Raw genomic sequence first — 13630 nt, 5'->3', positions numbered from 1 at the left:
AAAAGGAGAATTTTCATAGTGGAAAAGGTCGTCTGTGTGTGTGGATCCTTGGATTAGTCACTTCATAGAGTTGGATACCAAATAAATAAAGTGGGTTAGCGATTATGTTTTTTTCTGTGTTTTATTTTCGCTTCCGCTAACAACTTTGTAAAAAACTCGAAGAATCGCTATTCACCCCCCTCTAGCGAACGCATCGATTCCAACAGAAGGTGTGTTCATGACACAACCTAAGGATTTTATATATCTAAAGCATGCTAGAAAGGTATGCAAGTTGTAAAGGTCCATCTATAGGCTGAAGCAAGCTTCTCGAAGCTGGAATCTTTAATTCGATGATGCAATCAAAATGTTTGATTTCATTAAGAATAAAGATGAACCCTATGTCTATAAGAGGGTTAGTGGGAGCACAATTATCTTTCTAATCTTGTATGTGGATGACATACTCCTCATTGAAATATGATATCCCTTCACTACAGTTTATGAAGACATGGCTAGAAAATTATTTCTTAATGAAAGACTTAGGTGAAGCCGCCTATATTCTAGGCATCAAGATTTATAGAGATAGATCTAAGAGATTGTTTGGCCTAAGTCAGAATGCATACATCGACAAAGTGCTTAATCGTTTTGCTATGCAGAATTCCAAAAAGGAATTTCTGCCAATGTCACATGGTGTGAGTCTTTCAAAGACTAATGTCCTTCTTCTAAGGAGGAAAGAGACCGCATGTCTTAGATCCCTTATGCATCTGTTATAGGGTCTATCATGTACGCCATGCTTTGTACTCTCCCTTGATGTCTCGTATGCTTTGAGCATGATGAGCAGATACCAGTTAGATCTAGGTGAAAATCACTAGACAGTGGTCAAGAATATTTTTAAGTACTTATAGAGGATAAAAGAATATTTCTTGATATTTGGAGACAATGAGGAGCTAGCTGTAAAGGGTTATAGTAATGCAAGCTTCCAAATCGATAAGGATTTCAGTATTTTGCCTGAATGGTGACATTGTGAGCTGGAAGAGTTTGAAGCAGGACATAGTTGCAGATTCTACAATAGAAGCCGAGTACATTGCTGTGTCTGATGCAGCAAAGGAAGCTGTTTAGATCTGAAAGTTCATCACTGAATTTGGGGTGGTTCCTAGCATAGCAGCCCTATAAACATCTATTGCGACAACAATGGGGTTATTGCATAGGCTAAGGAACCTTGCTCTCATCAGCGTACTAAACACATACTACGACGCTTCCATCTCATTCGAGAGATCATCGATAGAGGATATGTGAGAATATACAAAGTACCGACGGATGTTGAACATCGCAGATCCTTTATCCAAGGCTTTGGCACAAAGAGAGCATGATGGTCACACTAGGTAACTGGGTATTAGATATTACAGTGATTGTCACTAGTGCTAGTTGGAGATTATTAGTAATAGCCCTAGAGCCAATTATGTGATGATTGACTAGGGACTTTTGTATCATGGTCTATTATTAATAAAGACAAGGTTTTTAGTTATTATGCTTACTTTATGTTTGTACGAAATAACTAAGTATAATAATATCCTTGGGTAGCTCGTTCTAATTTATATCATATCGATTATTTTTAGTCGATAGTGATATAATGTAGAAAATAGTATTTTTAATCATTCCTAGTCAAATATTAATATTCAAGGACGATATTAATGTGTTGAGACTAGCATGTAGGTCAATTGGATGACTTGATCTCACAAATCATGGATATGGGATATCGAGTTGACACATGGGTATACATTAGAGAATGTATACCCATGTGTCACTCAATTTGGCTCATTAGATCACTTCTTAAACTTAACTTGAACGGTTTATCATTATCAAAATTCAAGTTCGATCATCTGATGCTCTGCACTAACATTTGATTCTTGTAAGTTTTATTTCCCACTACATGTAATCATGTGACCTTACTATAGAGAGTAAGAGTTTTATAGAATCATCACTTGTAGGTGCCTGTGGGCTATTCACCCTCCTCCTTTAGCTAGGTCATCGATCTTCTAACACCATATACATGCCCCTTAATTCTCAACTCACTTAAGAGTTTTACCTTATAACTCCACCACGAGGTCATCCCTTGCAAACTACTTATCTCCTAGATGCACCAATCTTTGGCTCACTCCATATATTATCCTTTATGCTTCACCTATAGTTTGTCTCCTTGGTGTAAATACATTCTGATACTCCTTGTCCTGTAGTTCATTAGATGTCTAATACCATCATTCTCCGACCTTCAATGGACCTCTAGCTATTGAGTAATCAACAACCTTAGCCACACCAAGTCTCAAATCTTCATGTGTATCTCAATCAATCCCTTCATGACTTCATACACATATTAGATATAGATATTGTCCCAAATTAAACTCTCTGACTAAATATCAAAACCTCCGATCCGATTAGTGAGAACATAATTGATATAATAGTATGGTTTTGGTTAAAGACAATTGAACCTCATACGATTTTGGTTAAAGACATGGCTCAACACAAAAGACAACTCAACCCAAGTAAATTAAATTAGAGAAGACTTGAAAGCACATATACATGTGAATGGAGATTGAGGGGAAGACTAGAGAAGTAAGGGCCGAAGTATGATGATAGCCTAGGAGGAAAGAAGCACTATTGACAAGACTCTGAAACAATCATTTTAAGAAATGAAACAGTATGTTTTCGGCAGGATAAGAATGTCTTTTGTGGAATTATATGTACTTTTAATTGGTTATTTTGGATGGTTGAGTTTGTGTGCCGTGATTTGGATGGTCAAGTTTAGAATTTGACATCTTCCATTAATATCATCAATTTGACATCTTCCAATATATAAAATAAATTGTTAGTTTGATGTCCTTTAAATCTTTCCTCTTCTAAGAAAGGTTAAATATCATCACATTGTATTTATATTCCTTCAAAATCATAATCAACTTTTTACGCCTTTGTCGCTCGACAGGAACCGTTGGATTTGGGCGATCTCATCACCTCGGTTTTCCAATTCCCGTTCGCAATGACGTGCCATCGAAATCTCAACATATTCATTGCGTCACTCACCATGTCAGACCCGGATAACGTCGTGCACGTAAAATGGTTCCATCAGTCTTCCATGACCGGCTTTTGAAGCCAATCTTATCTATCCGCGTGTACGAACTTGGCCCCATTCTCCAAGCTGAGACGCTGCCGCCTGGTCTCGATAAAAGAACCGAAGAACCTCATCATGCCCGATCTATCGCGCAAAACCATGGATCGACCACCAACGACGACGACAACGACGGCGGAGGCGGAGGCGTCCGAAGGAGGCGAATCCCCCGCGCTCCGCCGCCTACGCCTCCTATCCCTCCACCTCCACCAGCCCTCTCTGACGGTCAATCGGGGGCTGGCCGTGATCCCTTGTGCGAGTCGCGATCGGAGGGTGGAGGCCAGCGGGCCGGCGCTTGCTACTTACTTGATGGGCCCGCACAGGGACATACAGCTGAGGGTATTCGAATTCTTTCGCTCTCGGCCGGAGTTGCAAACACCGGTGGAGATCTCCACCGCCGACCACCGCGACCTTTGTATGCGACAGCTCACCGCGCTCGTCCGTGAAGCTGGTATCCGCCCCTTCCGCTATGTCGTCGATGATCCCTCGGTGTACTTCGCCATCAGTGAGGCTGCTGGAGGGATCGACATCTCATTGGGCATCAAGCTGGGAGTCCAGTACAGGTCAATCTCTCCTTGAGTTTTTTTTTTTAAAGTGATCATGACCTGATATAGACTATTGAAATGAAGTTGCCATTTTTTAAAAACTATTTTGAATCGATCTTCGTCATTGATGTTCTTTTTGGGTTTAGGGGGTTTGTTTTTGTTTGTCATGTTCTTATCTAGAAATTACGTAGATTTTTACCACATGATTGATCCCTTGTCACAATGGTAGATTCACGTATAATTAATGGGTTTCCTTCATTGTTGAACTGAATGATTGGGGCTTTGTTGTGAAAACTGAGGAGCAGTATGTGCATATTGAACTGATGATACCCTTTGGAAATAAACTGCAACCAATAGCATAGACTTGGACTTTATTTGTTGGCCCTCGTTTGCTTTGGCCTATTTTCTGTCAATAACCTAAGAAAAAAGTTTTTCTAGTTTGCTTTGGCCCTAATTTGCTTGTACCTTCCTTCTAGTGCTCTTTCTCTTTCTAAAATCCGACTATTGTTTTGAATATGCTCCCATCAAGTGACATTTAGCAGCCGAACAGGGCAAAGTAACAAGCGTCATTGAAAGGAAAATTTGCAAAATTAAATTCTTTATTGGAAAAGCGAAAGTCCTCCTAAGGTCTTCATTTAATTACATATGAGATTTACAAATAACGCACTTTAGTATAATTATTTTTTTGCTTTTTGTTTTTGTAACACTATGCGTATTTGTAAATGCAGCCTTTGGGGAGGGACAGTTGTGAACTTAGGAACAAAGAAGCACAAGGATAAGTACTTCGACGGTATTGATAATTTGGACTATCCTGGTTGTTTTGCGATGACAGAACTACACCATGGTAAGAATCTGTGCAGGTTTAATACTGTCCATTTCAATTATGTGCACATAATTAACTAGGTCTATTTAGGGCTACAAAAGTGCCATATTTTAGTAGATGGTCGGTTATAGCTTAACCTCGATGAACAGGATCCAATGTCCAAGGCTTGCAAACAACAGCTACTTTTGATCCTGTTACTGATGAGTTTGTGATTGATACACCAAATGATGGAGCTATAAAGTGGTGGATTGGCAATGCTGCAATTCATGGGAAGTTTGCAACAGTCTTCGCAAGGTTGATTTTGCCTCTCCAGGGTAATGGGGGAGACTCTGCGGATATGGGCGTTCATGCTTTCATTGTCCCCATCAGAGATCTTAAGACCCACAAAGTTCTTCCTGGTATTGAGATTCATGATTGTGGTCACAAAGTGGGTTTGAATGGGGTAGATAATGGTGCTTTGCGGTTTTGTTCTGTGAGAATACCACGAGACAATCTACTCAACCGATTTGGAGATGTTTCGAGGGATGGGAAGTACACAAGTAGTCTTCCAACTGTCAATAAAAGATTTGCAGCTACTCTAGGGGAGCTTGTTGGCGGTAGAGTTGCCCTGGCATATTCTTCTGGAGGTGTTCTGAAGATTGCAGTCACTATTGCTGTGAGATACTCTTTACTCCGCCATCAATTTGGACCCCCTAAACAGCCAGAAGTCTCCATTCTTGATTACCAATCTCAGCAGCACAAGCTCATGCCCATGCTTGCATCAACGTATGCTTTCCACTTTGCAACACTTTATTTGGTGGAGAAGTATTCAGAAATGAAGAAGGCACATGATGATGCAGTGGTTAGTGATGTCCATGCCCTCTCAGCTGGTCTGAAAGCTTACATTACATCCTATACAGCTAAATCTATTAGCACATGCCGTGAAGCTTGTGGTGGCCATGGTTATGCTGCTGTAAATCGGTTTGGTATTCTGCGGAATGACCATGATATATTTCAGACATTTGAAGGGGATAACACGGTTCTCCTGCAACAGGTAGTAATGGCTGCCACTGGCCTGTTTTATACTCAAGATTTATGATTTGAATATTTTATATGCTAATTATAGGTGGCAGCGGACCTCTTGAAACAATATAAGGAGAAGTTTCAAGGAGGAACACTCTCTGTAACATGGAACTACTTGAGAGATTCTATGGCTTCCTATCTCTCCCAGCCAAATCCAGTCACTGCTAGGTGGGAAGGAGAAGATCACTTGAGAAACCCAGTTTTTCAACTTGATGCTTTTCGGGTCTGATTTCCTTTCCACATGTATTTTTGTATGTTTCTAATGATAAAGTTCAGTGTTACTGATTTGCATTACCTACTTTGTGCAGTATCGGACCTCTCGGCTGCTACAAAGTGTTGCAACTCGACTTCACAAGCATAGCAGATCACTAGGAGGATTTGGTGCATGGAACAGATGTTTAAATCATCTTTTAACACTTGCCGAGTCACATATTGAGTCTGTCATTCTTGCAAAGTTCATTGAAGCAGTGCAAAGGTATGTTCTCAAGTTTACTTCTCAATTTTGTTTCACAAGTTAGTTCACCATACAATTATGATTCAGAAATGAGAATTTTTTTTTTTTTGCTACCATCAAAAGCAGTGTCATATGGACTAGTTGAACCTAGGAAATTATACTCAACACGTTAAAATGGCTTTAATACACTGATGTTTTGGAAAGCTCTTGAATGTCGCGGACCATCTGTTTCTTTATTTTGATGAAACTTTCATCCGCCATTTTTCGTTGCAGCTGTCCTGACAAGAAGACTCAGAAGGTTCTGAAACTAGTTTGTGATCTTTACGCATTGGATCGAATTTGGAATGACATTGGCACTTACCGGAATGTTGACTATGTGGCTCCTAATAAAGCCAAGGTAACATCCCGTTTAGCACTAGTAGGCACTGGACATCCTTAGTTGTGATTTTGCTCTTAGATTATACTTATATGGATTATTTATCCAGGCCATTCACAAGCTGACAGAGTACCTTAGCTTCCAAGTGAGGGGAGTTGCAAGAGAGCTGGTCGGTGCATTTGATCTTCCAGATCTTGTGACGCGTGCACCCATCGGGATGCCATCCGAAGCGTACGCTAACTATACACAGTACATAGGATTTTAACTTTAACACTAAGATCCCACATGTTGTCAATAACAATAATCTTCACTGCCTTTAATATTAAATAAAACTATACGGTTTATTGTACCATATCAGGCTGCATATTATTTCCCCTGGCTTTAGTAAATGAACTGAATCTGCCTCTATTACTAATGCTTGGTTCTTGAACAATTAACCGCGCTGGTATGCCATGCAATTTGGCTTATGCGAAACACTTATTGGTACTATGATTGGACTTGCGCTCTGTATGCTGAGATGGTGAGCACCTATGTCAAAGCTATTTCAAGAAGAGCTTGGAAGATGCACTACTTCAACATTAGAATCAAGCTTTAAACGTTTCAAGAGGTATTTGGAGCTCTAGGTCACCTACTTGCTTGGTCTTCACCTTCTCTGATCTAATATCCTTATCAAGATGTTCAATGTTGTGCTGTCACCGTCAGCAACCTCTGCTTCTACGCTTAAATCCTCTCTGAACGTATCCTCTTTGTTTATCCCCCAGCAAGCTGATCCTACAGACCTACATAACCATCCAGTTGCTTCGTTTCCTCCCCTGTCTCCTCTATCACGTTGTCAACTTCGGTTTCTACCTTTGTGCTTGCAACTTCTGCTGTAGCTTCATCTTCCCGCATGCCTAACCCTTTCTCCGTACTAGCTTTTGTTGAGGAGGTGCATTACTAGGATGAGTCTCTTCTAGTTGTCCTTTGTTTCTCACAAATTTGTCATTTTATCTGCCACCTTACACACATGGTTCTTAGTGAAGATTTGTAGGATGGAGCTGGACTAGACAGTGGCAAGGGGTTCTTCTGGCGAAAAGGATATAATGTGAGTTTAGGTGCTATTTAACCCTTGTGCCTGAAGGACCACTACCAAATTGACATTCTCGATTTTGAGATGACCGTGATGGCTAGTACATTGCCCTTCTGATTATCAACACCTCTACCATATCCACTTAAGCTGTCAATATCGATGAAATTAACATGTCTCCATAATGATACGATATTGTCCACTTTGAGTCTAAGTCCTCCTTATTTTATTTTTAGATTTAGCCCAAAAAGTCTCATTCCAATAGAGATCTTCCATCTTATAAATTCATGATCTTTTTTATATATTTCAATATAGGACTTTGATAATATCCCAACAATCCCCCTCAAACAAAAGACTATTGGGAGCCCATATGGTTTTACATAGATCATAATTTTGATATACCGATGAAATCAACATATCTACACAATGATATGATATTGTCCACTTTGGGTCTAAACCCTTATGGTTTTATATTTGGGCTCAACCCAAAAGACTTCACACCAATAGAGATATCTTTTATCTTATAAACTCATGATCTTTTTCATATATTTCTAATGTGGGGACTTTGATTGTATCCTAATATAAGCATCATCCATCGTTACATAATTGAACTAGGTATTGGCCTCACCAGGTTGCAAGTTGAACAAAACTCTACTTGTCGATCTAGCCATCTTACCCTTGTATGTGACTAGCTCTTCCACTTTTTGCATACCCTTGCCTTAGTGAGCATAGCTGAGTTGGTTACGATGGAGTAGAGTTGCAGAAGTAAGCAAGAGTTCAAATCTCGACGAAGCCGAGACAATGCCCTCCTCCGTCATGGTCAACTGCAGCTTCTCGATTTACCTCCTCATAGATGATCGTTGGGCCAACCGTGTGAGGCCGCTGGGATGGCGGATTCCACCTTTTACAGAAGTGATTTGAGCTTTATACCAAGTTAGCATGTTCGTTTAATGACATTGAGGGAGGATTTTAATAGTCATTTTTTAATGAAAAATATGTGCTAAATTTGATCTTTTAAAAATACTAAAATTGATAATAATTTCAAATGTTGAGTTAGGTTTATATTGTTTTTTTGGAATACAAATCAAAAGAGCGACCCTAACTATCAAAGTCATCCAAAGGGTGTTCCTCCTTTTTAAAATATCTAAAGGGCACTATCTCTTTTTTAAAAAAGCAATAATTTTTTTAAAAATATCTTTATTTTAGTGTTATTGTCCATGTATTAGTTGCTATAATATGTAAAAAAAAAACTGATTTAACTCAATCAAAAAATCTATATATAAAAACTTCTTTACCAACTTAATCTAAATTACTTAAATTTAATCAAAATGGTTTTAAAATGATTAAAATCATCGTAATTGTAGCAACCATTAACTGGATGCTATAATTGTAGTAGTAAGTAATTTACTAGTACAACTATCGTAGTAGCTAATAATTGACTCTACAATTATAGTATCTATTAATGAGCTGTTATAATAGTTACAGTAGCAAATTAGTAGTTGCTCTAACATTGTAGTAATTATTAAACTAGATTCCTTTTTTATAGTGATTTTGATCAACATTAATTAATATTGAAAAAGTTTATAGAGGATGCACTATGTATATATTTTAGACCAAATAAATTTTTAAAAAATAAATTAATTTTATATGTTGTAATAGCTACTCTATAACTACTATAACAATGCTAAATAAGAAGTATTGTTTTGATGTTTTAAGGAGGATACCATTTTGATAATTATGTGCTTTTTTGATTTTTTTTTTCTTTTTATTACTTAATCAAAAAAATTTATTTTATTACCAAATATATCCTTTATTTATTTAGTTCATTTTCACTTAAAATATATGATACCCTAGAATATGCCTCCTATGCTAAGTCAACAAGACGTGCATACGGGACCACCCAACAGACCGAGTCCCTTATACTGCCGCTTGTAGGCTCTCACATTAAAAACCTACAATCTAGATAGTTCAACAGGCCTATAATTTTCTGGCTTAATGGGGTTACAACCAGTGTCTTGCGTGGAGTAACTTAGACATGACAATATCCATTAACAACAATTAAAATGACTAAAAGGATTGCTTCTCTCGAGATAACGTTTCCCTTGGAAATCATCAATTTATTCGGTAAGCTCCTCCTCCCATCATCACCTATAAATATTAGGTATTGATCACTACAAATGGTAAGCAAAAAGCCTATATCTTTGCTACTTCCTATTTTCTTTAAAGGATTGTTTTAACATAAGAATCAGAGGGGCCTTGCCGTGATCACATCACTCCTGACACATTCTAATGTTCTCTCTAGTGTGTGGAGGTTAGGTATCTCTTGTTTGCCATCCTGATAACTCTACCTTATTAGCTTCTAGATTATCTATCTTTGAAGAGTCATCGTCTGATTTAGGCATACATCTTAATAGTAGTTAATTTTAGGTTCTATCTAAAATGTCTCGTACTAATGGAACCCCTCTATCATTTATTACCCTCATGGTCAGACATCTTCTATCTCCTTCATTTTTTTTGAGGTTCCCCACATAGAAAATAACTTCCATTTTTTCTTGAGGTTTTCCACATGACTCCATATAGACAATGACTCTAATACCAATTGTTAGAACCGATGGAATCAATATATATCCATAATGGTATGATATTGTCCATTTTGGACTTAAACCCTCTTGATTTTATTTTTGAGTTCTACTCAAAAGGTCTCATACCAATGGAGATATCTTTTATCTTATAAATTTATAATATTTTTCATATATTTCTAATGTGGGACTTTGATTGTATCACAATAGGTTATAGCAAAAAGAGTTAATCTCAAAATCTAAAGTCCTCCACAAGTTATCGGTGGCAACTTCCTATTGGGATCATCTTGGTACAATGTGCGTATTTATACATTTTGTAAACATGCGCAGCGAGAATATATTAATAATTACAAACAAATTATTACAACACATACATGCATAGACAAGAAATAATAGGTACAAGACATGATTGAAAATTAAAATTTTGCAGAATAATAAATATTCTACACGTACCTTATTGATGACGTTGAATGAAGTTGACATTAATCGAGCAGCCCTTGTCGAAGTTCCGCCTCTACTGGTGATTCATGTCAAGCTTTCGTAATGGCTTCCGAAGCCATGAGTCGCGTCATCGTCTTCGGTACTAGCCGATGATCGATAACGATCAATTCGAGAGAAAATCTAATTCCGAAAACACATAACAACGTTTGTCGCAATTATTTTCTAAGATTTCTAACTATCATCGGCAATCATATTCCCGATGTAGTTTTTGATAGTCAATCTTTGACCGTCGATTTGGGACAAATGTTTAGAACCTTTCCGACGAAGATGGAATGATTTCCGAAAACTTCATAAGTTTTCGCGAATGACAAATCTCAGCAACCACCCGGTACAACTCCGACAGCAACCTGTTAGCTAGAAACTATTTCCAACATAAGAGGGTGCCTATGGTGACCGGTGGCAGCCAGACAAAACTTTTCCACCATGGCTCTAATCGGTAGCACAAGGGTACTAAACACCGATGTCCAACGCTGGCAGTTCTTCACCACAACTTCGGGAGAGACACAACTCTGTTTCTCCTTCATGCAGCCAACTAACTTCAAAAGCATCAGTGGGGTCCAATGCCAGCTGTCCTTTTCCACAAGGGGCGTAGATAGGTGGTGGTCTCCAACACCGACGGTGTTGCCTCTTCACGCGAAGGAGACGGTGGAGGGAAGAACACGATTCTTCGCAAGGAAGAAGCTCTCATCGCAGGGAAGAAGCCCTCACGTGCAATTCTCTACAAGGAAGAAGCCACCCTCATCACGCGATTCTCCAGTGGCTGGAGCGATTCTCCGCAGGGAAGAAGCCGCTCTCATCGAGCGATTCTTCGGTGGCTAGAGCGATTCTCCGTAGAGAAGAAGCTGCCTCATTGCGCGATTCTCTAGTGGATGGAGCGATTCTCCGCAAGGGAGAATCCACCTCATAGTGCGCTTCGATGGCTGGCTCCAGCCGCTCGCACTCGGGACAGAAGCAGCGGCGCCGCGCAGTCTGGATGGGAGAAAAATCACGATTAAGAAGGGATCTCAGTGGCAGTGGCTAGGGTTTTGGGCCTCATCCCTTCCATGCTGCCGACAATGAGATTTTTATCGCGACCCATGTGATTTCCTCGTCGACAATCACGAGATCGCGCGCGGAGAATGTTGGGACCGATGCGTCTGCTAGAGGGGGGTGAATAGCATTTTTCTTCCTTGCCTGCAAAATTATCAGCGGAAGCACAAAACAAAACAAGACAAAAAAGATCAACGCTAACCCGTTCGATTTACTTGGTATCCACCTCTTACGAGGTGACTAATCTAAGGATCCACACACAGCACGCGACCTTCTACTATGAAACTTCTCCTTCTCAAAGAACTCTTTGAAGGCGGAGAAACCTTTACAAATCAATCTCTTCCTTTCACAAGATGTGTAATGAAGTTTAGAGGAAGAGGAATAAGAGTTACAAGGATTGGAGTTCGTGCAAGAATGAAAGAAAATGAACAGTTGCTTCTCCAATCGTCAAATTATATTTTTATAAGATTCTTGACATCAGTCGACTGGCTCAGGGAGCAGTCGACTGATGGGCTTTAATAGTTAATTAATTAGTGTTTAATTCTCCAGCTGTCAGTCTAACGGTTGTCTATTAGTCGACTGATGGCAGTCGACTGGTTCAAGCAGATCACTCGACCAATCTTGCTGTGTGCTTCTGGATCAAGTCACTAGTCGACTGATGACAGTGTCAGTCAACTGATCAAGCTGAAAATCCCCTTTCAGCTTTCTTCTTCATCCCTTAGCCTTGACGCAAGCCTTCAAACGTCTTCCACAAGCCTCGTGCCCTTCCTTGCACTTGCTTGAGACGTTTCCCTCAGCTTCATCGTGTTAAGTCTCCTTTTGCCAAGAGGGCGCGCCTCAGGGACTTCACCTTTGCCAAGAGGCCGTGCCTCCGGGACTTCACCATTTGCCAAGTCTTCATTCCTGGACTTTCTTGTGAACTCAATTCACCAAAGTTAGATTACCAACATTGCCTAACTTAAACTTATTTTAGCCAAACATTAAAATTCAATTCCACTTGGGGCAAGACTGCACTAACAATCTCCCCCTTTTTGATGTTTGTCAAAACTTTATTTAAGTTAGATCTTTAATACAGCAGTATATAATATTAGCAAAATAACCATAATCATAAAGCATGAATCATAAGACAATGAGCATATATAAGCATGAATAAAAGTATGAGAACATGTTGATTTTCTAACTTAAACCAAACTCATTCTTCTCCATTTTTGACAGACAATGCAAAAAGATCATAAGTTCAAAGGAGGAGAAAACAAATAGGAGGTAGGGCAAATGTTCAATAAGGAGCCTCATGCAAATTTGTTCGTTTAGACACACACAATCAACAATGCAACATCGTATACTAAAGGAAAACATCTTTAAAGAGAAAATCCACATCATAAAAATGTCATATATAATGTAAAGTCAGATAATAATAACATCCCACAAACAAATTTTATGTTCGAGATACATAACATTTTAACTTTTTAATTGTAATCTCGACATTACTCAACCCAAACACAAACATCTAATCCTCAGGAGGTGGAGGAGGAGGAGGAGCCTGATATGACATGTGCATCCTCTGCATCATATCATACATCTGCTGCTGCTGCTGATACATCTGTTGCTGCTGCTGATATGCCTCGTTCTGTCTTTGAGCAGCAGCTGTCCACTCCTGACGAAGGCCCCGAACCTCCTCAAAATAACCCTGGAGTTCATGATGATAGGTCTGAACGCCCTGATAGTAGTCCTGAACCTCCTGGTGGTAGGTCTGGACATGCTCATAATATCCATGCATGCGCTCGCCAAGGTCATGAAATCCCTGGTCTACCCTCCCCTCAAGGTGAGTGATACGCTCGTCCAGGCCACTAGCATGAGGTGCATCAGCCGCAGGAGGAGGAGCAGCAGCAGGGGCAGCAGGTGCATCGTCAGCCTCATCCTCCTCAGACTCGGAAGAATCAGCCTCACGTGCAGCTCCTCGTGCAATGTCGCGAGTCCAAGCCATAGCACCATCATGGTATATAATCTTCGCCAGCTTCAAATGCCTCAGGCCTAGCTGATCATAGTCCTTTGATAAAGG

At 39.6% G+C, this 13630-nt stretch overlaps 1 protein-coding gene across 1 annotated transcript; it reads left to right on the top strand.

Annotated features, from left to right (window-relative positions):
* The first annotated feature begins 3214 nt into the window (after positions 1-3214).
* On the top strand, positions 3215-6811 carry LOC141844539 (acyl-coenzyme A oxidase 2, peroxisomal). Its single transcript, XM_074732573.1, has 7 exons — positions 3215-3699; positions 4410-4525; positions 4654-5537; positions 5610-5789; positions 5875-6041; positions 6294-6417; positions 6506-6811. The coding sequence occupies exons 1-7, from the start codon at positions 3215-3217 to the stop codon at positions 6659-6661; spliced, it is 2112 nt and encodes a 703-aa protein (XP_074588674.1). The 3' UTR covers positions 6662-6811.
* Positions 6812-13630: the final 6819 nt, after the last annotated feature.

This window comes from Curcuma longa, chromosome 13 (genome assembly GCF_044706935.1).
Source record: "Curcuma longa cultivar G26 ecotype Majalengka, Jawa Barat chromosome 13, ITB_CL_G26_1.1, whole genome shotgun sequence".
Classification (NCBI taxonomy): Eukaryota; Viridiplantae; Streptophyta; class Magnoliopsida; order Zingiberales; family Zingiberaceae; genus Curcuma; species Curcuma longa.
This window is presented reverse-complemented; position numbering and strand designations above follow the sequence as displayed.